This window comes from Rana temporaria, chromosome 3, assembly GCF_905171775.1.
Source record: "Rana temporaria chromosome 3, aRanTem1.1, whole genome shotgun sequence".
Taxonomy (NCBI): domain Eukaryota; kingdom Metazoa; phylum Chordata; class Amphibia; order Anura; family Ranidae; genus Rana; species Rana temporaria.
In genome coordinates, this window is record NC_053491.1 from 411,982,021 (window position 1) to 412,009,213 (window position 27,193).

The 27,193-nt window shown below is 43.0% G+C and overlaps 1 protein-coding gene across 1 annotated transcript in view; it reads right to left on the bottom strand.

Moving 5' to 3' along the window:
• Positions 1 to 814: 814 nt before the first annotated feature.
• Positions 815 to 27,193, bottom strand: part of RETSAT (retinol saturase) — a 55,996-nt gene continuing 29,617 nt past the window's right edge. The window contains exons 7-11 of the mRNA XM_040346066.1: positions 23,598 to 23,736; positions 21,191 to 21,300; positions 18,104 to 18,270; positions 4,651 to 4,810; positions 815 to 1,159 (exon numbers count right to left, since the gene is read on the bottom strand). Coding sequence (XP_040202000.1) covers positions 1,014 to 1,159; positions 4,651 to 4,810; positions 18,104 to 18,270; positions 21,191 to 21,300; positions 23,598 to 23,736 — 722 coding nt within the window. The 3' untranslated portion in view covers positions 815 to 1,013. The remainder of the gene's footprint in view (positions 1,160 to 4,650; positions 4,811 to 18,103; positions 18,271 to 21,190; positions 21,301 to 23,597; positions 23,737 to 27,193) is intronic.

Sequence of the window (27,193 nt, forward strand, 5' to 3'; positions counted from 1 at the left end):
CTCGGGCCTTGTGTTTGTCACCTGTGGTCTACACACTGCATTCACGTTTATATGATATAACTTCTTCTCTACTGTCGAACTGTAGAGATAATATTTCATGTTCAGTCTAAAAATTGCTACATTTAACAAACTTTTATAATATCAATTTTTTCCCCCTGTACGATTTGTTCGCATAATCTGTGCAATAAACCTACTTATAAAAGAAAATTAGATTCACACATTTAGTTGAAAAAATATTTAATTGCAGTTACAAATATTTAATCAAATCTACAAAATGAAACCTTAGCATACCAAATTGTGCCCTACTGTTTTAGGTTAACTTCCAACTGCTTCTTTTTACAACGTAAAAAGAATAATTCATACATAATTCATTTTTAAAACAGTGTATTTCATGGCCCCATTAAGGTTGGACATTGCACTTTAGTCCCTTTCATCTGTTAGCAGCCAGTATTTTCAGGTATCTGTATTATTATAGAGCCAAATATGATAAAATTGTCTCTCCAATACAAAATTTGTTGCAAAAGTTTAAACAGGGAGTCCTTCCTGGGCACTTTTCATTGTGCTCTATGGGTATCAGGGCAAAAACTGCAGCAGAAGCTATTTTTTTTTCTGCAAAAAACATAAAGCATGTTGCAAAGTAATCAGCAACACATTACTCAGTGTACCTTATATTATATGGGTTTTCCCATGTGGATCAAAGCACATAGGGGTTGATTTACTAAAAATTTGAGTGTGCAAAATCTGGTCTAGCTGTGTGTGGTATCCAATCAGCTTCTAACGTCAGCTTGTTCCATAAAGCTTTGACAAAAAAAAAAAAAAAAAACCGAAAGGTGATTGGTTTCTATGCAGAGCTGCACCAGATTTTGCACTCTACAGTTTTTGTAAATCAATTTCATAGATTTACACAAGGCTTTATGGTTCTGCAGCATTTCCTTCCCCCATGTGCCCCAACAAAATAGACACTGCAGGGATTCCTCAATTAAACTGCTTTGTCACAAAAAAATAAAAAATTATTAATCCGCCTTTTTAGCCGTATTATTAAGGATTTGGTGTCGTAACCTCATAAGGTCGAAAAAGAGATTTCGTCCCAGGACTTCTGATGCACATAAGACTGCTCCATTGAGCGCTCCGGCAAATCCACAGCATAAGACATCTTGACCTGATACAGAAAACAGAGGGTGAACTTAGAGCCAAATATATACAGTATACATACACACCCCATCTTTTTTTGGATATACTGTATCTCTTCTAGAATAAAATTTTACAGTTTTATTGTTGTCTTGGGCCTTGTACGCACTAGACAAAAGTCATTCCTGCTAAACCGGCTGACGTTTGGCATTTGTGTACAGCTAGCAAATTTAGGATTTAGGCTGAATCTGGAACTCAAACTCATGACGAGGTGTTTGTAGACACATCCCCTTACATGCTACATCACTGAGTGAGTGGATGAGGGACCCCTTTAAAACAAACAGTACAAGTCAGCGGCTGGATTTGATCCTCTGCATTCTTAGCACTGTGATATTACCAGCTTTTGCACCACAAGGAGGCTAAGGCAGGCCATAGATTGTGCAATTTTCTTTCCTTCCACCACAGGTTACTGTTGGTGGGTAATCTCTCCTGCAGCGCAATTGTGTTCTGCCAGTGGGGAGCCATCCCTGCCAGCAGAAAATAATGATTAGTGTTGCTGGCTATATTAAATCGATTGACATAAGGTGTTTCAGGCCCCCTCTTGACTTAACAACCTCTCTGCACAACTTCACATATATAGGAGTTGGTCACATACAGAGAGGATATCTACATATATCTAAGCGGATCATATGGGTGAGCCAACGCTTTGAGACTCTATCCAATTATCTTTTGGTGATTAGATGTGGGCTTTATTTTGAAACCTTTTATCTTTTGATTATAGGCCCTCTATCGCCTACTGGGTATTTTCTGTCAGAACCCTTAGAAAACAGGCCTCCCTAATAGGGATATCTGCTACATCCAAACATTTTAGGTTGGTATGTGTGAACAGCCTACTAATATAATCTTTTAACTGACTCATACCGGTACTTAGTAGGTTTTTTGTTTCCCTCTCAGTTGGGAGAAACGCTCCTTTATGACATCTAGTCATAGCACTTCAGGATCAGGCCTACAGTATATGCACTTGGTAAGTGTTACTTACATACAGAGTGGCGTATACTCAAAACTATAGATCTTTGAATGTTTGTTCAGTCTTGTGGAGTCTCCCATATCCTTGGACCTACCAGGCAAGCCTATATGTGTCCGTGTACGTGTTTTGTTTGTTGTGGTCTGTCTCTCTTGGATATGTAATAAAATAAAATTACTCGTATCTATATAAATATATACCGCATGTAATACTTATACACAATTCTTTGTTTCTGTTTTTAAATAAACCAGCACCTACCCAGTATTTGTCCTGAGGAAGCTAATATCTAGTGAAATGCGTTGACAATCAAATGTGAAGGGGTTATTGGATCAAATTCTTCTACTTTAATATGATATGAGATATCTTTGTACTTAGATCCAACCTTCATAACTGCATTATTGGGTAACTGGTAACCTGTGTCCATATGGGGTGTTGAATGTATGTTTTTTTTTCAATTTTTTTAATCATGTTGTATTAAAATTATATGTTTGACTAAATTCTCCTCTCATGTGTGCCCACAAAGTCCACTTTTTTAACAGATCAACTTCAAATCTTTGATCCATGAATGGCTGGATTTTACAATTGTTGCCAATACAAATATCGCAAAAGATAAGAAATAAAGAGCAAAAAAAATATATTATATATGGAGCCAGCATCATCTTCTTTCTCCTGACAGTATGGGCGGCTTTAATTAACATGAATAAAGCTTGGGTCACAGAGAGCTTCTGTACACCATCTGCGGATGTCACTAATTGACCAATGTGTGCTTACACTTTTGTTGTTGCAGGTGCTGCTTACACCCATGTAAAAATGAATGCTGCCACAAAGACCTGACACTGCATTTTTCCTGGCACCTCTCCACCTTCCTATAGCAGATGAGGGTGGTGATGAGGGAAGGAGTGGCCAGTAGGTGGTGATTCTGTGGGTAAGCGCTAATGTCAACCTTGCCATTACACTACCCACAACACATCTACCATGTTTTAGTGGTCAGCGATAGTCTCATTACCATCTACACCCATCACCATCATTTCCATTACCTCCCCAGGCCAAGGCTCTATTGCTGACCTTACCTACAACACCACCTTCATCTTGTAATGAGCTATTGCCAGCTACATTGTAGTACCCCTTGCCCTCAACACCACTGACAACATGCCAGGAATTGGTCAGTGGCCAACCTTCCTTTAATTCTCCTCTACCTGGAAACCCTCATACTGACAACTGACTGGTTCACAAAGCTGGTGTATTATTCCTTCTCCCAAGACAGAATAGATTGTTTTACTCAAAGTGATTTAGGCTTGGATCCCAGACTTGGATTTGGTTGCCATTTTTTATAGGGTTGTAGATAATTTTTTTTTCCAGAAGGGTGATTGGCTGTGCCATGTATTACCACATTTAGACCTTATCACTGCTGATAACACTGGCTAATGTTTACCCACCCCTACATACAAGATGTAGATAACATTTTTGGACCAGTGTTGAGGGCAAGAGTGGCCAGAAGAGGGTGGTCCTGTGGGCAAGGCTAACCAGAGGTGGGTTGGGTACAGGCAGCGCTGTGGGTAAGGATGGCAAGCTGGAGGTGGTGTAGTAGGACTATGTGGCCAGATGGGGCTGGTGTTGTGGGTAAGGATGGCCAGTTGGGGATTGTTTTAGAAGTCATTTTTTAATTTGAAAGTGTTCACGACTGTCAAAGGAGTGTGATATATGGGTAAGGATGGTCACAGAGCCTTGGCAGGTGATGGTGTTGACTACTTTTCCAAATGTGGGTGATAGATGAGGGTAAGGCTGGAAAAAGGTTTGAGTGGTGTTGGGGCTAAGGTTGGCCACGAACCCTGGCAAGTGAAGGGCTTTGCCATGTGATATTTATTTTGATGATAAAGTTGGTCATAAGAGTGGGGGGTATTGCTGCAAGGGTGGATGCAGGGCCCAGGTAGGTGAGTGTGCAGAGGGCCTTGTCATATATATTTTTGGGGTTGACCAGACAATTAATCCAGTCACAGCAAAGTTCATAATTGGCTCATGAAACCTGCATGATTTTCCGTCTGCAAAGGCAGCATGGGCTACTTTACAAAAAGAGGATCAGGTATGGATCACAGAGAACTTCCATACACCCACTGCACTTTGATTAGCTGGCATATGCTCACTTCACTTATAGATATACTTTTTCTGGTTGTCGCTGCTGTTACCTACACTCATATAAAAAGCTAATGCTGTAAAGTCCTGCTCTTTCCTGGTAACTCTTCTCCTACCCTTACCAAAAAAAAAACAAAAAAACTCTGCTATCGCTGGCTAAATTTACCCACTTAAAATGAATTTCTGCAGCTCTCATTTTTACATACTTTATTTAAAAAAACGTTGCCTATGCTTAGTGCCTGATACACCGATCAATGGATTAGGCCAATTACATCACCCTTATGAATATAATCAGTGAGCATAATGGGTACAGGTTTTAAAAAAAAAAAAAAAAAGACAAGAAAATAAGAGGCATCTCCTGAACTTACCAGTGAGGTAAAGTCCCTTTATTGGGGTTTTGGGTCTCAAGGTTGCTACAACTTCAGGGTCCATCCTGGCAATATCGTGTTCTACCCCATAGAATTCTCCCCGTGAGGCACCAAGGTAGTGGTCATTAGTGATGGGAGAACCACTAGCATAGCAATCAATCTATAAGACAAGAAGATTGTCATTAGTGAGGGGAATCGCCAATAAAGAAATCAACCTGTAAGGTGGAGGTATGGTCAGTGAGAGGGTAGGCACACAGCAATCAATAATGTACTTTTAGATCAGGCTGGCATAACAAATATACGGGTGTATTACAGGTGTACTTTGCAATTAAAAAAAAAAATTACCGTCATGCACTGTGGTGTCAACTGTCTGGTAGTGCAATACAGAAAAGGTGTTTGGGAATCATAAGACTCACTGAGCAGAAAAAGAAATGTTTTGACAAGAAAAATTGTTTACAAAGATGTAGCCAGGGGTGGACAGACAACTCATGGGGCCCCCCGGGCAATAGAAGATTATGGGGCTCCCGGGCTTACAGATGGCCACCACGCAAAGAGGCAGTGCAGAGGCGGAGCAGATAAAATCTCTGGATTTTCACATCAAAAGCATGTCGGTTTCGGACATATCAGGGACAGATGTAAAAAAAAAAACACAGATTTTTACATACTGTCCCTGGTTTTACTGAGCCTGGCAACCCTGATGGGGCCCCCTAGTGGCATGGGGCCCTCGGGCAGTGCCTGAGTGACTCAATGGTCAGTCCGCCCCTGGATGTAGCTCAACTATGTATTTAGTGGTTTCTCCGGAATTCCATTTTAAAGGACCATTCATATTGGCACATAATGTTCAAAAAGACAGAGGTCACTCACCTAAAAGTGTGAGGTGGTGAAGTCTCTTTGGTCCACATATATGTATTAAACAAGGAGACATGATGATGGCTTTTCAGTAAAACAGGATTGTTATTTTGTCAGCATAATCAAATTTACGGTAGATGTTCAATGGTTGCTTGCCCTTGTCAATTTAAATTTAATTGTCATTAAAGGACTACAGAGGGCTCTTTAATCTTAAAATACATCTAAAACCAAAGCACTTTCCATTTTAGAGAGAACACAGGTCAGGTTTTTCTTTCTGTTGGTGTCCCCGTTAGAGAGATTCACCCTCTCTTTGTCCTGGTGGCTGTTATCACCAACAGTGAAGTAAACAAAAAAAAAAAAAAAGTCGCAAAACTTTGGGTTGTCGCCAGAACAGAAATAGTGGGGAACATTTTCCAATGAGGACTAGGGATGAGCCGAACACCCCCCTGTTCGGTTCGCACCAGAACCTGCGAACACACCAAACAATTGTGTGAACTTTAGAACCCCGTTAAAGTCTATGGGACGCGAACGTTTGAAATCTAAAGTGCTAATTTTAAAGGCTAATATGCAAGTTATTGTCCTAAAAAGTGTTTGGGGACCTGGGTCCTGCCCCAGGGGACATGTATCAATGAATTTTTTTTTTTTTAAAACGGCCGTATTTTCGGGAGCAGTGAATTTAATAATGCTTAAAGTGAAACAATAAAAGTGAAATATTCCTTTAAATTTCGTACCTGGGGGGGGGGGGTGTAAAGTTAGCATGTGAAATAGCGCATGTTTCCCGTACTTAGAACTGTCTCTGCACAAAGTGTAATTTCTGAAAGAAAAAAAGTAATTTAAAAATGACTCACGGCTATAAAAAATTGTCGGCTGTACAAAAAAAAGTGTGGGGTCCCCCCAAATTCAATTACCAGGCCCTTCAGGTCGTCAAGTTCCCCCAAAAATCCACACCAGACCCCCTATCCGAGCACGTTATCTGGCCGGCTGCAGAAAAGAGGGGGGGACAGAGAGCGCCCCCCCTGAACGTACCAGGCCACATGCCCTCAACATGGGGAGGATGTCCCCATGTTGATGGCGACAAGGGCCTCATCCCCACAACCCTTGCCTGGTGGTTGTGGGGATCTGCGGGCGGGGGGCTTATCAGAATCTGGAAGACCCCTTTAACAAAGGGAACCCCCAGATTCTGGCCCCCCCTATGTGAATTGGTAATGGGGTACATTGTACCCCTACCATTTCACAAAGGAAGTGTAAATAGTTGTAAAAAAAAATACACACCAAGTCCTTTATTAAAAATAAAAATAAAAAAAATCCAGCGGTGGTAATCCACTCTCGGTCCCGGCTCCCCGCTCCAACGTTGTCGGTATCCAGCGACGGGTGATCTCCTCTCCGGTCCAGCGATGAGAAGATCGTCCGGGATCCAAAACGCAGCATTGCCGGCCGCCTGTCTCCACCAGAGACAGCCCGGCGAATGACGCTGCTGAAGCTAGTGACATTTCTTATATTGATGAGGCGAGGCCAACCGTCACGTGACCCCGCCCCCTCTGACGCAAGGGGGAAGCCTGGGTTTCACCAGTGATGTGTTTAGAAGAAAAAAAATTGCGCTAACCAAAACAACGTGATTAAATAAGTGAATATGAAAAAAGGCCGCAATAACGTGTCATAACACAAACAGTATAAGGAAAAAGAAAAATCGCGCCAATCTATTAGAAGACACTCAAAACTTTGTGTAGACACAAATAATGTAGTGAATAAATGTCCAAAAGAGAAATAATGTCCCTGTAACATATGAGATATAACACATTGGCCTGTGTGAGAGACATTCAAATCCTTAATGAAATAAACATAGTAGTGTGATATATTTAAAGTCCAAATAACTTTGAAGGTTCTTGGGACAAACAACACCCGGTGCACAAATGGTTAAGTGGGCCGCCACCACATGGACTGGGGCTTACCAGAACACATATAAATAACAGCGTTATTTAGAGATTACAGCAGGATATCCTAGGAGTATGGTCACAACACAGGATCAATAGATGTACAGCGTGTATCCTTCAATAGTAACTCCACGGAGGGATATGGTAAACTCGTACTGACAAAACTCATTCATACAATAAGACACCATCGCCACCAGCTTGTTCTCATCTCGGCCTCATCACCAGATTTCTCTTTTGGACATTTATTCACTACATTATTTGTGTCTACACAAAGTTTTGAGTGTCTTCTAATAGATTGGCGCGATTTTTATTTTTCACCAGTGATGTAGCAGAGGGTGCGTCAGAGGGGGACGGGGTCATGTGACGCATTATTAAATTCACTGCTCCCTAAAAAACATTAGTTTTTAAAACTTTTTTTTGCATTGATACATGTCCCCTGGTGCAGGACCCAGGTCCCCAAACACTTTTTAGGACAATAATTTGCATATTAGCCTTTAAAATTAGCACTTTAGATTTCTCCCATAGACTTTAACAGGGTGTTACCGCGGCTTTTCGAATTTGCCGCAAACACCCCAAATTATTCGTTGTTCGCCGAACAGGCAATGTTCGAGTCGAACATGAGTTCGACTCGAACTCGAAGCTCATCCCTATTGAGGACACGAGTTCTACTGACAACCAGGAATTCCCTCACTACCTATGCACTCACCTCCCCATAAGACCCAAATTGGATCTAGTCATGTCTTCCCTCAGGGGTGCAAATCCTTCTGGGTTCCAGCTTTTCAGGTGCTCATAGGGCTCTCACACACCTCAGACCAGGATAATCCTGATAATCACATGTGGATGGAAGCGTTTATTAAAAGAAAGTAACAACACTCACATTTAAATGTGCACAACCTCCGATGCACTCGGTCAATGCGTTTGGTATATCAGGGGTGCAAAACCTCATAGAAACCACCTAGATGTCTGTATAGCCTCAGCTGCAAATCACCATCAGATCCCAGTCTCCTTCCTGGTGGTGCGGTCACAGGCTCCGTCAGATGTGTTTTGTCACTAATCACATGACTTTCTCAAAGGATAAATCCCTTGAGAAAGTCGAGTGATTAGTGACGAAACACGTCATGGATGGACATCTAGGTGGTTCCTATTGGGTTTTCATGTACCAAACTCAGTGCCCGAGTGCACTGGAGGTTGTGCACATTCAAAGGTGAGTGTTGTTACTTTCTTTTAATAAACGCCAAGTTTATAAACAGTCGCATTCACATGTGATTATGGCCTGAGGCGTGTGAGAGCCCTATGAGCACATGAACAGCTGACACCCAGAAGGATTTGCACCCCTGAGGGGAAGGTGAGACTAGACCCAAGTTGGGACCCTATGGGGAGGTGAGCGCATAGGTTGACTGGTGGAGGGTATGTGTCACTTTGAAGTTTACCCATTTAGATACTGGAGGACTTCCCTATTGACACAGAATGAAAAGTGGGCATTAGTTAGTGCCCACAACATGGGATTGTGGCTGTCAAAAAAAACAAAAAACATTTTTTTTAGTACTATCACTTTAAGGCAGGTGTACCTTAAGCAGGAAAAACGTGTTTTCGAGCGGGAAAAACACGTTGGTTCCAGGAGTGGTACACGTGCGGGGGGCTATATAAGCCCACCGCTCTGAGGCTCAGGTCATATTTAAATTTTAAAACAAGTGTGGTGTGCTCCCGCTGAGCGAAGTTTCCCCTACCCTTCCTCATGAAGTCTCTCATCAGGAAGGTCCTAGAGAAAGCAGCATCTGAAGGCGGCGAAGAGTGGCTAAGAAGATGCCTAGCTGAACTGGAAGAGAAGCCAGCTCTCGTTCCAGAGGAAGAGGACACCACTGCGGGTCCATCAGCGTCTGAGGCAGCCTGTGTCCCACCTCAATTGCAGCCGTCTCCATCCGTGCGCCCTCAAGCCCGCAGGTCCCTCAGAAGCCAGCCGCCTGAGCGTCCGTCTGAGGAAGAGGAGGCCGATGACGTCATGACACACCCGCGCAGCCAGCGTATCAGCAAGAAGAAGAGGCCGGAATCCCCATCTTCAGTGCGCGTCACTACAGGGCGGGGAAGGTCCCGTCAATCTCCAATATTAGAAAGGCAGTGTCTTTTTCCTTTTCAGGTGTCTGCAGCGTCAGAGGAGCCCACAGCGTCACTTGTCTCCAGGCAGTCTCTGCTGGATTCTGTGACAGTGACTTGTCGTTATGGTTCCCCTATCCAGATGGTTCCTGTAAGGACTGCGCAGGCGCAATCCTTGCAGACGGAAATCTCCGAACCTCGGCCGGCATCCAGGCTCATTCCTTAACATCCCGTGGATTGGAGGATGTTAAAAAAAAGAGCCAGGAGGCCGAGCGAGCGGAGCGAGCCGTCCGAGCGAAGCAAGGACATGAGGCCGACTGGCCACTTTCCGCAAATTCCACGTCGCCCTGGATGCCGGCCGAGGTTCGGAGATTTCCGTCGGCCAGGATTGCGCCTGCGCAGTCCTTACAGGAACCATCTGGATAGCCTGAACCATATTGGCAGATCAACGGCTCAACAGCAGAAGGAATCCCCTACCAGACCAGCGATGTTACAGGACAAGATACAGAGTAGCAGGGACCCAGTGCTTCAGGCTATTGCAGGTACATCACAGGATGGTGAGTCTGCAAATCAGTCTTTATTAAATCAATTGCTAAGCTCTTTAAAGGGTCACTAAAGGAAAACATATTTTTTGCTGAAATGATTGTTTATTGGGTATAGAGACATAAAAGTTAACTGATTCCTTTTAAAAATGATTAAAAATTGAATTTAACCTATCATATAATGTGCCTCTAGTTTCACTTTCGGTTTTAAAGGTACATACATGAAGTTCCGGGTGAGAGGTGAGTCAGGAAGACTCACAGAACAAAAACAAACAAATCCAGGGCAGTGTTTTGTTTTTAAAATGAATCTGATTGGTTTTGAGGAGTTTTAGACACATAGTAATGACAGCTTAGACCACCGTGAAAATCTCCCAGTACCATGGTTATAAGGAAACAGGCAACCAGGAAGTGTGGAGATTACAGCATAATTACAGCTACTTCAAAGCAAAAACGAACAATGAGGACATGAAACCAGTACTGCAGTAAGGTAAAGGAAGCTATTTAGCTAAAAAAAAAATTTCCTTTAGTGACCCTTTAAGTAAATTAAACAAGTCTCTAAATAGCCAGAAGCAAATTCCTTTATCATCTCCAGCTAATGTATGGTCAGCTCAGATTTTGCCTGTTGTTTCTCATGCTGCAGTAAGTTCAGGGAATGTTAACTCTTTGCAGGAATCTGTTAACACTTTACCTAGTTTTTCTCAGGTTCCTGAAATTTGCTTTAAAGAGCCCCTGCCTTGCGAAATCTCTCCTTTGAGTTTTCACTTATCATCCAGTATAAAAGATAAAATATGGAAAGGCGATTTTATTGATTTATTAACTCTTCTCCGTGGGAAAGAATTTTCTGGTAAAAGTGAAAAGAGAATGGAGGGGGTTTCGGAGGACAGGCGTCGCACAGCTCCAAGGTCTTTTTATAATTGGTTACAGGCTTTTTGTATTTATTATGCGTTTATGGGCGAAAAATTTCCCGAAAAATGTAGCGGTCTATTTCAACACCTTGAGAATATCCTGGAAGCATACAGAACTTTTGGCGGTTTCGGTTGGTATAATTACGATGAATCATTCCACCAAAAAATGTCTGTTTACCCTATCCTGAAATGGGGAATGAAAGACGTGGGTTTATGGTTAAACCTCATTCTACCCCAAAATACAGTCTTTTCAAGACAACCACCGGTAAATCAAAATAGTTCATCTGTCTATAAGAAAGGTATCTGTTATGCTTTTAATGTGTACACCCAACCCACCGCGTATATACTTCAAGGCTTATTGAGTATGTGAGCATGTGTGGAGGGGTTTTACAGTGACTATTATGCATTGGATATGAGCTTCCCATGAATTGTTAAACAATTCCCCTTTTTGACCATTAGGGGGAGCGATGCTCCTAAGTACCTATGTGCAATACGCAGGAAATACTATTTGTTCACATATTAGTAGCCATATCCCTCCAGCCACCAGGAATATATTCTTTGGGTGGTTTGGGGGAAAGAAATGTGGCTATTGAGCGCCTGCATTTTGCGGCAAGAATATGTGCTTCACCTTATGCGCATGCGCGGAAGTGACGTTCCGGCCCCTCTGACAGTGAGTGCTGGAACGCATTCACTTCCTGTTTAACGATGGCATGTGTTTCAGCGCACGATTATGAAGATAGAGGGCTGGGGATAGGAATATCTCTGGATTCAGATCTATCGAGCTCTGAGGGGAGCCACTGCCTGCCTGGTAAGGATAAACTATATGTATATTAATCCTATTCACTGGTGTGTCGCTTGCCTCTGAGTTTTTGGGAAAGCGCAAAGTGTGAGCGTTTATGTGTGTATATACCGATCTACATATTTAATCTATTATATCAATGCTCACATAACTAACGAGACTGGCCCCTGAAACTTACTTCCACTTGGTGGGGAGATTCTCTGGCCACACCCCTCAAGACAAAATGACTGAGGGGTTACTGGGTGGGTCTGGCCGATCGGGGCGGGCCTGTGGCTGGGCATCTCCGCACATGCTCACTTGTGTGCATGTATATTTGTGTGTATATATATATATATATATATATATATATATATATATATATACACATACACACACACACACACACACACACACACATACTCGGGATCTTCTTGTATGAGGGAGCAACTACTGACCATTAAGGCTCTGATAAAGGAGGTTCGCCTCTGAAACGCGTATGCCGGTTTGATGTCATTTGATCCATGTTGTCACTGTGTTCGTTAGGCGATACTGTGTTACCAGATCTATTGTCTGATAAGCGCTGTCCTTAACTCATATTGTGAGTATGACTATTGTTTTAATTCATTTAATAAAGTTCCTTTAAGTGGTAATGCACTAGGTCGGTGAGCCCTCCTTTTTCTTTTCTTTTGTTAATGTACCCAGACAGGGAGAAGGCGGAACTACTAATTGAAGGTTTCTCCTTGGGTTTTAGGTTGCCAGTTTTTTCTGGGTATGGTTGTAACATGGCAAGTAACAAAGTCAGTTTTTATACATAACCAGGTGGTAAGACAAAAATTGATAAAAGAAATTGCAGCTAGTCGTGTTGCCGGTCCCTTTGTCTCGCCTCCTTTCAAAAATTTCTGTGTTTCCCCTTTAGGTGTTGTCCCAAAGAAGGAGCCCAACTCTTATCGTTTGATACACCATCTCTCCTTCCCTAAGGGTGGTTCATTAAACGATGAGATTGATAATTTATTATTATCCGTATCTTACGCTAGTTTCGACGATGCAATAAAATTAATAAAAAAATATGGTACAGGTGCCTTATTAGCGAAATCAGACAACAAGTCTACTTTTAGGTTGTTACCTATCGCCCCCGAATCATTTAATTCATTAGGTTTTTGCTTTGAAGAAAACAATTTCTATGACATGTGTTTACCAATGGGCTGTTCTCTGTCATGTCAGTATTTTGAAACCTTTGCAACTTTTTTGCAGTGGGTTATTTCTTATGAATCGGGCTACGATGGAATCATTCATTATTTGGATGATTTTCTTTTTATTGGCCCCCCAAATTCTCCTATTTGTTTTTACTATTAAAGTTGTTTTTAGCCATCGCTCAAACTTTCGGGGTACCTATTGCTTATGAGAAAACAGTTCTTCCTGTTACAGTCCTTGAATTTTTGGGCATTAGCATTGATGCCAATTTATGCCAATACCAGCTTCCATTGTTAAAAATAACTAGGATTCAGAATTTAATTTGTCTCTTTTTACGCAGAAAAAAGATCTTGTTAAAAGGACTTCAGTCCTTTTTAGGTTTACTGGCTTTTGCTTCAAGAGTTATGCCAGTTGGCAGAATATTTTCTAGGAGACTGTCCATGGCAATGTCTGGTTTTAAGTCCCCTTTTTCTCACATTTGCCTTACTTCAGAGCTAAAAGATGACCTTTTAGTTTGGTCTTAATTTTTTATGGATTACAATGGCCAGACTTTCTTTCAGGAGGAATTTGTTTTCTCAGCAGAAATTGATTTATACAAGGATTCGGCAGGCTCTCTTGGTTTTGCAGCAATTTGGCGTACCCATTGGTGTTGTGGCTCTTGGCCTCCGTTTTGGGTTGCCAATAAGGCAACCAAAAACATTGTATTGCTGGAGCTATTCCCTATAGTAGTAGCTTTTGAATTATGGGGGGAATTCTTTGTTAACAAACAAATTTTGGTCCATTCAGATAATAAAGGTGTAATTTTTGCGCTAAATTGTCTTTCTTCAAAATCCATTTTCATGATAAAAATTTTAAGATATTCTGTGTTACTATGCCTAAAAATAAATATTTGGATGAAAGCGAAATATGTTGCTGGTAAACTTAACGTTATAGCTGACACATTATCTCGTTTCTAGATGGCTCGTTTCAGGCAGCTTTTCCCCGAAGCGGACCTAGTTTGTTACACTTGCCCGAGTCATCTATGGGACTTGATATAACCCCAGTTATTTCGGCTATTTAATGCTCTATTGCTCCAAAAACATGGATCGAATATTCGGTCGCATGGAAAAAGTGGCTCTTGTTTACCGTAGAACTAGGGTTATCTGGTTTCTCACCGACTGATAATCCGTCTTAGCCTTTCTTTGTTCTCTCATGCAAATGAAATTGTCCTTCAATCACATTAATGCCGCGTACACACAGTCGTTTTATGTGATGAAAAAAAATGACGTTTTTAAAAACGTCACTTTAATTGACCGTGTGTGGGGGAAAACGTCGTTTTATGTCTTCTAAAAAACGACCAAAAAAAATTGAAGCATGCTTCAATTTTATGTGTCTTTCAAAACGTCAACTTTTACTTCACAGAAATTGACCGTGTGTAGCAAAAACGTAGTTTAAAACGACGTTTTTTCATCCGCGCATGCCCAGAAGCTACTTATGAAGCGAGCTTCAATGGAAAAACGTGGTGAACGTAACCTCGCTTTGCTAGAACATTGTGAGAAAAACGATGGTGTGTAGGCAACTTCGTCTTTGAAAATTGAAGTTTCAAAAACGTCGTTTTTTACTTCACAGAAAATGTTGTTTTTTTTCTTCACATAAAGTGATGGTGTGTATGCGGCATAAGAGCTTAGCTGGGATCTCCTTTTTCCTTAAACTTCATAATTTACCAATTTGCAATAGGTTTATTTTCTGTACTTCAAGCCCTAAAGGGATATAGAAGACAGACATTTACTCCGGATATGCGTAGACCAGTATCAATAGAACTTTTGAAAAATATTTGTTTGACTGCTACTAAGGTATGCCGTTCAGAATATGAGGCGTTGCTTTTTCATGCAGCTTTTGTGCCGATTTTCTTTGCAGCTCTGCGTATTTCTGAACTAGTACCAAACCAAACAACAAAAAAGGTGATTCCGGATTAAAATGTAGTGAAGTTTGTATTTCTCAAGGAAAAGTTTTTATTAGAAAGTCCAAAACAGACTTGGTTGGTAGAGGTCATTGGCTCACTCTGCATGCCTGTGGCGACTCCATTATCTGTCCTTTCATTATTCTCTCCAGATATATTGCAGTTAGGCCTTCCTGTTCGGGAAAAATATAAATTCTCATCTATATTCCATCGTTGTTTAGTATTATTGGGTCTTTCCCACTTAAAATTTTCTTCTCATTCCTTCCGTATTGGAGCCACCACCGAGGCAGCTAGATTGGGCCTCAATGATTCCATTATTAAGAGTTTAGGTAGATGGGAGTCTAAGAGGTTTAACTTATATATCCGTCCTAATTTATCTCTCCGATTATAGGGCCAAAATCTTCCGTCTGGATTATTGGACATTCATTTGTTCACTGGGCTCACAAATGAGCTTGCCAACGTTGCTATACTTCTAACTTATCTTTATCTCCTGATTCTTTTCAGGGTTTTTTTGGAAGGGTATTCGTGGACTTCGGTGGAACAATCTTTCTTCCTTTTCTCAGCTTTGGCCTATCCAGATATTTTGATAATCCATCTTGGACGAAATGATGTAGGAAATAGTACAACGTTGGATCTAATTTTTATGATGAAGCGCGATTTACATCGCATTCAACTTTCTTTTCCTGGTACTAAGGTAATTTTCTCTGAGATGGTTCCACGTCTGGCTTGGTTGTCTTTTTTAGAGAATAAATCTTTGGAAAAGCTACAGAGACGTGTTAACCACTCTATTGAGAAGTTTATGCCTATTTTGAATAGTTTCTTCTTCCGGCACATTGATCTAGAGGGAGGTTTTGCTGGCCTCTATAGATAGGATGGAGTTTACTTGTCTGATATTGGATTAGATATTTTTAATCTGGATCTCCAAAATATGATAGAAATGGCCGTGGTGGTGGGGTAGTTCTATGACTGAGCGAGATCTTGAGAGATAAGTTTAAAGTTTTGAAAGTTTTATTAATTAATGGTTTAAATAATAATATATGAAATATTTATGCTTATTTATACCAATGAAAGGTGCCGCGGCCAATTTTATTACCAAAAAAAATAAAATAACATAGGGCCAGATTCTCAGTCAGCGGCGTATTTCTGCGGCGGCGTAACGTATCCGATTTACGTTACGCCTCCGCAACTTAGACGGGCAAGTGCTGTATTCTCAAAGCACTTGCTCTGTAAGTTGCGGCGGCGTAGCGTAAATCGGCCGGCGTAAGCCCGCCTAATTCAAATTTGGATCAGGGGGGCGTGTTTTATGTAAAACTAATGTGACCCGACGTGATTGACGTTTTTGCGGAACGGCGCATGCACCGTCCGTGGAATTTCCCAGTGTGCATTGATCCAAAGTACGCCACAAGGATGTCATTGGTTTCGACGTGAACATAAATGACGTCCAGCCCCATTCACGGACGAGTTACCCAAACGACGTAACTTGTTCAAATTTCGACGCGGGAACGACGGCCATACTTAACATTGTTACGCCGCACTTATGCCTCATATAGCAGGGGCAACTATACGCCGGGAAAAGCCTAACGTAAACGTCATAACTTTACTGCGTCGGCCACGCGTACTTTCGGGAATACGCGAATCTAGCTAATTTGCATACTCGACGCGGAATTCGACGGAAGCACCACCTAGCGGTCAAAAAAAAAAAATGCAGTTAAGATCAGACTTACGCCTGTCGGATCTAATGGATATCTATGCGTAACTTATTCTAAGAATCAGTCGCATAGATACGACGGGTCGGATTAGGACTTACGACAGCGCACATGGCGCTGCGCTGCCGTAAGTCATTTCAGAATCTGGCCCATAGTGTTTAATAAAGTTCATTGAATTTATTTGGTGTGTTGTGAGTTTTATTTATTGATATATTTATCTAATGTTTATTTGTACGGCCTACTCTCCCATGGATTTGGCATGTTCTCTTTGAATGGACTTTAATACTTTGGTTTTTATTTGCACTATCACCACTAGATGTCAACGCCCACCGTGATTAATTCATATAGTTTGTCTATATGTATTTTGATTATTAGGAGTGTGTTTTGTATGTATAGGAGGTTTTTTATTATTAGGGTTATACACATAAGTTTAATGTCATTTTCAAGTAGCCACTGGGTGGCACTGTTCACATTGACATAGCACATATTATTTATACGTTTTAGGTATATATTTTGTCATTGTTTATTTGGGAACACTGTGTGTTAAGCAGCTACCACAGTACACATGCAAATCATTTTAACCACTTTATTTGTATACAGTAATTTCTATTGTAGCGCAGAAGTTCCCTATATTGTTTAAACAGGGGTTATAACCATCCCTCCTTAGAGCCGGTGATCTGACGATATAGTTCCTCCTATCGATATGGTTCCCATCTTGACTGCGCAGGCGCAATCCGAGCCGACGGAAATCGCCGAACCTAAGCAGCTGTAGCAAGAGGTCCAGGGCGACGTGGAATTTGCTGTAAGTGGCCAGTCGGCCTCCTGGCTTTTTTTTTTTAACATACTCCAATCCACGGGAATTTTAAGGAATGAGCCTGGATGCCGCCCGAGGTTCGGAGATTTCCGTCGGCTATGTCTGCGCCTGCGCAGTCAAGCATCTCGATAGGGGAACTAGATTGACAAGACACCGGTTCACACACAGGCGGCACAAATTTGGGGGCAACTCGGCAAGGCGATCTCAAGGCGACTTGAGAGGCAACTTGCAAAATGACTTCTGTATTGAAGTCAATGCAAGTCGCCCAGAGTCGCCCCCAAAGTCGTACAGGAACCTTTTTCTAAGTCGGAGAGACTTGCGACGCTCCTATTAGAACGGTTCCATTGACTACTGCCGACCACAACATGTCAGGCGGCTGAATCGCCTTACAGGTTGCCCCTGTGTGAACCCTTTCTTACCCTATACAAAATTAAAAAAGGAAACAAAGCCAAAACTATGAAAAAGTGTTAGCTACTGTATAGGCACATTTTAGGCAGGACATTTAGATGTCAATCAGTAGAAGTAATACACTGTGATTTGGAGTCAGTCTGTTTAGGGGTGTTACGGTCAGTTGGGGATACTTTATCTCTGCTTAATAAAACCTTTTCAAGTCTTTTCTTCATTTCCTATTTATGTGATATTCATTGTGTCATCTGGTCTCTTCCTGCTTCGCTATATTCTCTCTCATTCAGCCCTGTTACTCTCACCTTGTCGCGGATCTGTGGGAAGATCTGCATGGTGGTCTCCAGCATGGCCTCAGCAAATGCATTCTTCACTTGTTCATAGTCCTGACCACGTTTCTGCACCTTCTTGTTTTTCCACTCCTCAAACCACTCGTAGGGGGTGAAGGAGAGTGCAGTGAGTGTGGATTTTCCTGGGATATCAATAAAAAGGAGCAGTCAGTATTATAGTAGGTGTGAATGCAGGTGTGAATGCAGCCTTACAGCCAAGGAAGCTGCTTTTGTTTGATCTGCAACTGCCATGCACATGTGATCAGTTATGACACCAGCCATTTGATAGTTTGACATTGTGGTTAAGGACACAAGCAAATGTGACAGTTAGTAATCCCAACATTCCAGGAATGTAATGTTTTCTTGAAACCGTTAAAGGGGTTGAAAAGCCTCGTGTTTCACCTTAATGCATCCTACTGCACGGGGGGGGGGGGGGGGGGGCGGCCAAGTCATACATTTGGCAGCTATGTACGCCGTGTGTATGACACGGGAGCGAGCCCGCAAGGTAACCCCCTTGGGAGAGGGCTTCCCAGAGGGGGTTATCTATTGCGGGGAGGAGCCGAGAGAGCAGCCGTGGGACCCCAGAAGAGGACGATCGGGGCCACTCTGTGCAAAACGAACTGCACAGTGGAGGTAAGCAAGACATGTTTGTTATTTTTTAAATGCAAACCCTGAGAGCCGGTTCACACAGGGTCGTTGTGGTGCACGCTCAGGTTGTGTTCAGGTCGCCTCACAATGTCGCGGTCAGAGCCGTGTCACCCATGTGTGAACCGGCTCCAGGGCCGGCCTTAGGTGTTCAGGCGCCCTGTGCGAGCTAATCCTGTGGAGGGGGGGTGACAGAGAGAGAGGAGGGGGGTGACAGAGAGAGAGGAGTGTGACAGAGAGAGAGGAGGGGGGTGACAGAGAGAGAGGAGTGTGACAGAGAGAGAGGAGGGGGGGTGACAGAGAGAGAGGAGGGGGGGTGACAGAGAGAGAGGAGGGGGGGTGACAGAGAGAGAGGAGGGGGGTGATAGAGAGAGAGGAGGGGGGTGACAGAGAGAGAGGAGGGGGGGGGTGACAGAGAGAGAGGAGTGGGGTGACAGAGAGAGGAGGGGGGTGACAGAGAGAGGAGGGGGTGACAGAGAGAGGAGGGGGTGACAGAGAGAGAGGAGGGGGTGATTGACAGGAAGGGGGCTGACAGAGCAGATAAGAGCGACCTTAGGGAGACACACAGCATGAGGCTGGACTCCAGCCAGCCCCGCCTCCACATGTGACCATCAGCCGACGCCGGTCCAATGGCAGACCCTCATGTTATGAGCCGTTCGGCCAATCACAGGGCACCCGCTTGGCTCAGACCGCAACGCCACTGTGTGACACTGATACTGTAGCGGGCACGGGATGCACGGCGCCACTCCAGATGTTTCAGCCGGGGGCCAGAGATCCGCTGCCACTGACCACATGACGGAATGTGTGCCCGGGTTGTCAGTGGGTGGAAACCCGGGCACATGTGTCAAAATCCAGACTTCCGGGGTCAAAACCGGACAGATGGCAACCCTACGCATGGCGCCTCTGTTGCCCATGGCGCCCTGTGCGGCCGCACGGCTCGCACACCCCAAAGGCCGGCCCTGACCGGCTCTATGTATCACTTTAAATTAATGGGTTTCGTTCTGACTTATGATTTACTTCTGCCCAGGGGCTCTGGGCTTCAGAAAAATGGCAGCCTCCAGCAAGAAGAAACAGGAGCAATGTTGGAGGCAATTTACAGCACACATCAATTTTGTTAGCATAATTATTAATGTGTAATGTAGTTCCTTGCTAAAGAACATTATTTTTTTTCAAGTTGTTGTGGGTAAAGTTCTGCTTTAAGAAGAGGTAAGCAATCAGAGCTTGAATATTTCCCCAAGTACAGGTTTCCTTTAACTAATGGTGCAAGAAATATGGTTGGTTGATATGGGCTACTGAAGTTTTCATATCATTGACCTTCATGTTGCCTCTTGTGTGTAAATGCATTTCTTTAGGTTTTTGATAGAGTATGGTATGGTTTAAAGGAGAAGTCCAGCCTGAGCTCCTATGGGTCACAGGGGTGCTATTTGTTTTGCACTCATGTGACCAGTTTTCATGACGTCACCAAGATCAGTCCAGTCACCGCGTCATCCCGACAAATAAAGTCTGGATCCGTCAGGTGACTATACTGATACCTGTCTCAGTGAGCCGCAGAGAGCTGCTGATTGACAGTCAGCATCGCTCTGCGCGGGGAGCTGTGAGAACTGAACCATTGGTGATGTTCGGTGGCTCGGTTCTCAGTTAACAGGTTAGCGGGGGACAGATGCAGCACGGGACCGATGCTGCATCCTCCTAGGCAAGCAAAAGACCTCCTGCACACTGGACATTTTTACAGCAGCTGTTTTTGGCTTCAGACGTTATTTTCTACAGTCAATAAACTCTATTATGTTATCCTGTGTGTCCATGCACACATACACTGTTATCAACTGTTTTTGGCTGGGTTGTTTTTTTGGCTGTAAACAAACCCCCAAAACTAGTGGATTCTGAGAGGAGTTTTTCAGCTGTAAAAACGCTCTAAATGTAAAAAAATGCCTAAAAACGTGGATTAACACTCAAAAAACGTGTCTCACCAGCGTTAACATTTTTGATACCAAAAAAAAAAGTTTAACACTTAACTGCAAAGCTACTTGCGTTTTTATAACGTTATTTTAGCATTCAGTGTGCATGGACTGTGTGCATAACATTTTTTTAAATTACTTGTCAACTCTGTCAACTTTTTATTGCTCTGTATTCCTGCTGAGGAGAATAGACTATGTTTGTCCTGGTAACCATAGTCATCCAGACAAAGTAAGAGGAAATCCAAAAGTCTGAGTTGTTACCAGAAGAGAATTCAGTGGCGATACCTGACAATTATCTGAGATCTATTCTCATTTCCTGTTGCTTTTCCAGGGCAGGAAGTGAATGGAAAGGACTCTGGCGGGACACAGGCAGTGAAAATAAATGTGATAGGGGTTTTAACCCTTCCCCATGCAAAACCAAATAAAATATTAAATAATCCCATACAATCTAGAGAAGTCTTACCTGGACAGCGCTCCTCATGGGTGGGATCTTTGGCAGAAGGGGAAGAAATATACAACATTGGCATGTGATTTGGAGCATCATCTGCAGAACTAGACAGATATTTTTTCTCCCTGTATTAGTAATGGATATACATGTTAGGGCCCAGAAATTTGTTTAAGAAAAAAAAAAGAAATCTAGCTTCATGTACCATGTACCGTTTTTGAAAAGAAAATTTCCAATTGCAATCACTTATATCCATCTATCCCCAGTGTAATTGGGCATAATAAGGTCTTAGTCCAGCCATAGACGGAGCAAATTTCTTTCCTGCAACCACAGACAGTGTTGACTCTTCTGCAGAGCCATTGTGTTCCCATGCCAGGGGAGCACTGGGGAAGCCATCCCTGGCAGGAGAACACAGCGATTATTGCTAGCCGCAATAATCACATGTAAAATCCGGCAGGCTGGTTGTACCCAAGTTGATTGAGCGATCAACTTGTGTACATTCAGCCTGCCCATACATGGTTCGAACCAGCTGAGATTCAAATCGTCTATGGCCAGCTTTACAAATTGCTTTGTGTACAAGTTGTAGTTGGCAGCAGTAGCTCTTCTCCGCTCAATAGGCGTTGGCTAATAATACCGTTAACGAGACTATTACTGCATGTCATGACTGAAGTGGCAATGTATAAAATAGAGGTTGTCTGAATTCTACCGCACTTAACATTCTTGGGTAAATCATACAAAATAATGCCCTGCAGAAACACATTACTCAAATGATACCATTACTAGTCAGATAAAATATGACATGCACCTAAATTCAACATGACTCAGTGTCACCAAGTTCTTACAGTTAGAGCAACTGTCTATGTAGCAGTTACATTCACATACCTTCCAGGGGGCGCTAAGTACAGAGTCCTCAGGCTGATCCAGCTATACTCATACATATGACCCTTTGTATTTTTGTAAATCAATAAAAAAAACTAAAAGGCATTTTTTACATTTTAGTTGGATAAAATCTCTGCCTAAATGAATTATCTTTTATCTCAATTTAAATAGAGGATATGAAAAATGTATCAGGCAGTGAAAACTCTATGTGAAAAGATCAGTAGATGCAGGCAGCTGGGGTTGCATGCAAATCACGACTTTCCCTGTAAAAGTCAAGATTAATTCCATACAATATTGGACCTTAGCTGCAGTTAGAAAGGCTCAATCACTGATAGCTAGGGAAGCTTGAGAGGTGAAAATGTGAGAATTTAACCACTTAAGACCCGGACCAAAATACAGGTAAAGAACCCGGCCAGTTTTTGCGATTCAGCACTGCGTCGCTTTAACTGACAATTGCGCGGTCGTGCGACGTGGCTCCCAAACAAAATTGGTGTCCTTTTTTCCCCCACAAATAGAGCTTTCTTTTGGTGGTATTTGATCACCTCTGCAGTTTTTATTTTTTGCGCTATAAACAAAAATAGAGCAACAATTTTGAAAAAAAAAAAATGCAATATTTTTTACTTTTTGCTATAATAATTATCCCCCAAAAATATATTAAAAAAAGTATTGTTTTCCTCAGTTTAGGCCGATACGTATTCTTCTACCTATTTTTGGTATAAAAAAATAAATAAATCGCAATAAGCGTTTATCGATTGGTTTGCGCAAAATTTATAGCGTTTACAAAATAGGGGATAGTTTTATTGCATTTTTATTAATGATTATTTTTTTACTACTAATGGCGGCGATCAGCGATTTTTTTTCATGACTGCGACATTATGGCGGACACATCAGACAGTTTTGACACATTTTTGGGACCATTGTCATTTTCACAGCAAAAAATGCAATAAAAATGCATTGTTTACTGTGAAAATGACAATTGCAGTTTGGGAGTTAACCACTAGGGGGCACTGAAGGGGTTAAGTGTGACCTCATATGTGTTTCTAACTGTAGGGGGGCGGGGATGGACGTGTGACGTCATTGATCGTCTTTCCCTATATCAGGGAACAGACAATCAATGACAGCGCTACAGTGAAGAACGGGGAAGCTGTGTTTACACACAGCTCTCCCCGTTCTTCAGCTCCGGGGACCGATCGCGGGACTCCGGCGGTGATCGGGTACGCGGGTCCCGCGGGCGCGGAGCTTCGGACCGGGTCGCGGGCGAAAGAGGACATACAGGTACGTGCTTGTGCCCAGCCGTACCATTCTGCCGACGTATATGTGCAGGAGGCGGTCCTTAAGTGGTTAAGCTCAGATTTGTATTTAACGTCAGTCACCAATACCTCTGGATCTAAGGATCATTTTGCTTTTTGCTGAAGGTAACCTGATTTTGCAGTCATATGCTCAAAGCTTTACATGCAACTTGTAGCTAGCCATTTAAATAGTTTGTTGATAGTTTTCTGCTTAGAATCCATAAAACATAGTTGTATGTAATGAATCTGAAACTCACAGTTTCTTCAGGTCGTTGTCTGGCAAGTAGATATAATTAGAAGCGGGAAGGCTGAGATCTTCTTTTGAGCCTCGAATGCCAATAAAAAGGCTGAAGCCTCCTGAGCCATGCTTTACCATACTCAGCTGGGACTGGATCTCTAGAGGGAAATTGTAGTCACAAAGAAACGTTAATTAAAGTGGACTTTCAGTCACTTTTTCTTCTGCCCTTGTTATTTTAACTTTAGATAGTAAAACATTTTTTTTCTACCAGTAAATACCTTATACAGCCCACGTCCTGTGTTTTGTCTGGTCATTAGCCTAGGCTTATGACATCATGCACAGCTCTCTCTAACTCTAGTGAGAGTTGGCCAGGAATGGAAGGGGGGGGGGGTGAGTCATAGGAGGGCAAATCAGAGCTGCAGAGCTGGAGGTGTGCTTCTGTGTAAATCCAGGAAGTGAACGTGCAGCAGCTTCAGCTGCCCACAGTTAAAATAGAAACAGCTAGACTCAGTGGAGAGAGATGTCTGCAGCATATTTGGCAAGTACAGAATGACAGTATATATAAAATAAAATGCAAAGTGGTTGGAGGGAAGCTTCAGAATGTATTTATTACAAATTATGTGAGCAGACTGCAGTTCCTCTTTAACCACTTCCATACCAGGCACTTATACACCTTCCTGCCCAAGCCAATTTTCAACTTTCAGCGCTGTCGCAATTTGAATGATAATTGTGCGGTCATGCTACACTGTACCCAAACAAATGTTTTTATCATTTTGTTCCCAAAAATAGAGCTTTCTTTTGGTGGTCTTTGATCACCTCTGCAATTTTTATTTTTGAAAAAAAATATTTTTTTCTTTGTTTCGGTTAATTTATTTTGTAAATAAGTACCTTTTCTTCTTCAATGACGGGCACTGATATGGCTGCACTGACGGGCACCGATAAGGCAGCACTAATGGGCACCGATAAGGCAGCACTGATGGGCACCGATAAGGCAGCACTGATGGGCACCGATAAGGCAGCACCGATAAGGCGGCACTCATAGGCAGGACTGATGGGTACTTATGGGTGGCACTGATGGGAGTTGCAAAGAACGCTTGTCAAGCAATCAGACTGGTATACGGCACCGCCAGGAATACCCTACTGTAATTCCTCCTGGGTGGCGATGAGTCCATAGTCAGGGATGCTTCTAGTGGGTCTGATGTCTCCTTGCTCTCCACGCTCATCGCATGATTTTATCTAATAAAACCTTTTAAACGATAATACACTAGGTCGGTGCACCCTCCTTTTTCTTTTCTTTTTTCTTTTCTTTTTTAGTTGCATGAATTCCCATGGTTCTGAGGAGGGCTGAAAGATCCTAGACTTTGCCTTAAAATTGGATTACGTTACCCCCTAGCGGAAAAAACAGAGCGCAGGAGATTTTTTGTGTGCTATTGGCACTGATAGATGGCATGGACGGGCACTGATGGGCACGGATGAGCACTGATAGGTGGCACTGATGACACCTGTGGGTGGCACTGCTGGGCATCACAAATTTTGTTTGTGCCATGATGGTGCCAGTCAGTGCCCATTTAAGGGCACTGATTGGCATATGTTATGTATACATTTGTACATGTGGATGACCATGGGGACTGACCTGGCCATCCACATGTTGGGTGCTTCCCTGGTGGTCCTGGGCAGCATCCTGGTGGTCCAGTGTGGGCATCCGAGGGGGGGTTGCGCTGATAAACAAGCCGCATCAAACGGCTGAAGAAACACTGGATTCCATAAACACAGCCCTATTACAGTCAGCCGACTTAATAGCGCCGAAACGTAAAACCCGCATCCGGAAAAATACATTACTGAAGCAAGAGCGCAGAAGGGCGGAAGCCGCCTGGAAAAGAAGCTCTTCAGATGAGAACCTCACCATCTACAAAGCAACAACAAGAAAATACCACAAAGAAATCACAAAGCCAAGAAAAACTATTTTTCCGAGGCTATCAACAGCGCCCTGAATCGCCCACGCGAACTCTTCAAGTTGGTCACTCAGACCATGAATCCAGGATGCCTTGAAGCCCCCAATTCGGACTCACAAGAATTTTGCAGTGAATTGTCGGATTACTTTATTAATAAAATCGAGGGGATCCGACAAAGCATTCAGCAAAATAATTCCCCCCTCAACCCTCCCCGTAATGATTTACACAATACCTGCAGTAATTCACCACAACCAGGTAAGTTCACAGTTCACGCTGGAACCTATCTCTATCCATGCCACAAAAAATATCATCGGTACTCTGCGTAACAGCACCGCGCCGAATGATATCATCCCCACTAAACTGCTGAAGGAATGCGCCGACATCCTGGCACCTCCTATCACGCAGCTTATCAACCAATCCTTCAGGGAAGGCATAGTGCCCTCCCAGTTGAAGGAGGGTATAATTCGACCCATCTTGAAGAAACCCAACCTGGACCCCAAGGACCCACTCCACCGTCATCCAATAACAGGCCTAAATGTACTCTCAAAGGTAATGGAAAAAGTAGTGGTACAACAGCTGCAACAGCATCTAGATACCCACAACCTACTTGATCCATTTCAATCGGGATTCCGGCCTGGACACGGGACAGAAACCGCATTGCTCAAAATATGGGACGACGCTCTCGAGGCCGCAGACGAAGGAGAATCTTGTCTTCTGGTTCTGTTGGACCTAAGCGCAGCCTTCGACACTGTAGACCACAAGCTTTTATTGACTCGGCTAGCTGAAGTAGCCAGAGTCGCAGAAGGCGATTTATCTTGGTTCTCCTCTTTTTTGGAAAACCGATCGCAAATAGTGAAGTTAGGACCTTTCACTTCTGAGAAACGCACATTATCGTGCGGAGTCCCTCAAGGATCCCCCCTGTCGCCGGTGTTATTCAACATCTATCTTCGCCCTCTTTTTGAGATTATTAGCAGTCAAAAACTGCTCTACCACTCATATGCAGACGACACGCAACTATATTTCCGCATTTGCAATAAAAAGGATCATCACCTCAATCTAGAGACATGCCTCTCTTTGATAGAGGACTGGATGACAAAGAGTTATCTTAAACTCAACGGAGCGAAAACAGAACTTCTCCTGTTTCACGCCAAACGTATGAATAGTCCTGCAACAACTTGGACCCCCCCGCCCATTCTGGGCAAAATCATCACCCCTAGCGCCAAAGTCAAAAGTCTTGGGGTCATCTTTGACTCCTACATGACAATGGATGCACAAATAGGGTCAGTAGTCAGCGGATCTCACCATCTGCTTCGCCTACTACGCAGACTTACTCCTTTTATTCCCAAGGAAGACATATCGGTCGTGGTGGGAGCTATTGTAAACTCAAGATTGGATTATGCAAATGCCCTTTACCTCGGACTCCCCAAGTACCAAATCGCTCGTCTACAAGTCGTTCAAAATACGGCCGCTAGACTTGTGACTGGGGAAAAAACCTTGGGAATCAATCTCACCCTCACTGAGAACCCTTCACTGGTTACCAGTAAAAGACAGGATTGCTTTTAAAGCACTCTGTCTAACGCATAGATGTATCCATGGGAATGCTCCCCATTATCTATGCGAAAAAATAAAAGCTCATAATCCCAATCGCGTTCTGCTATCCACC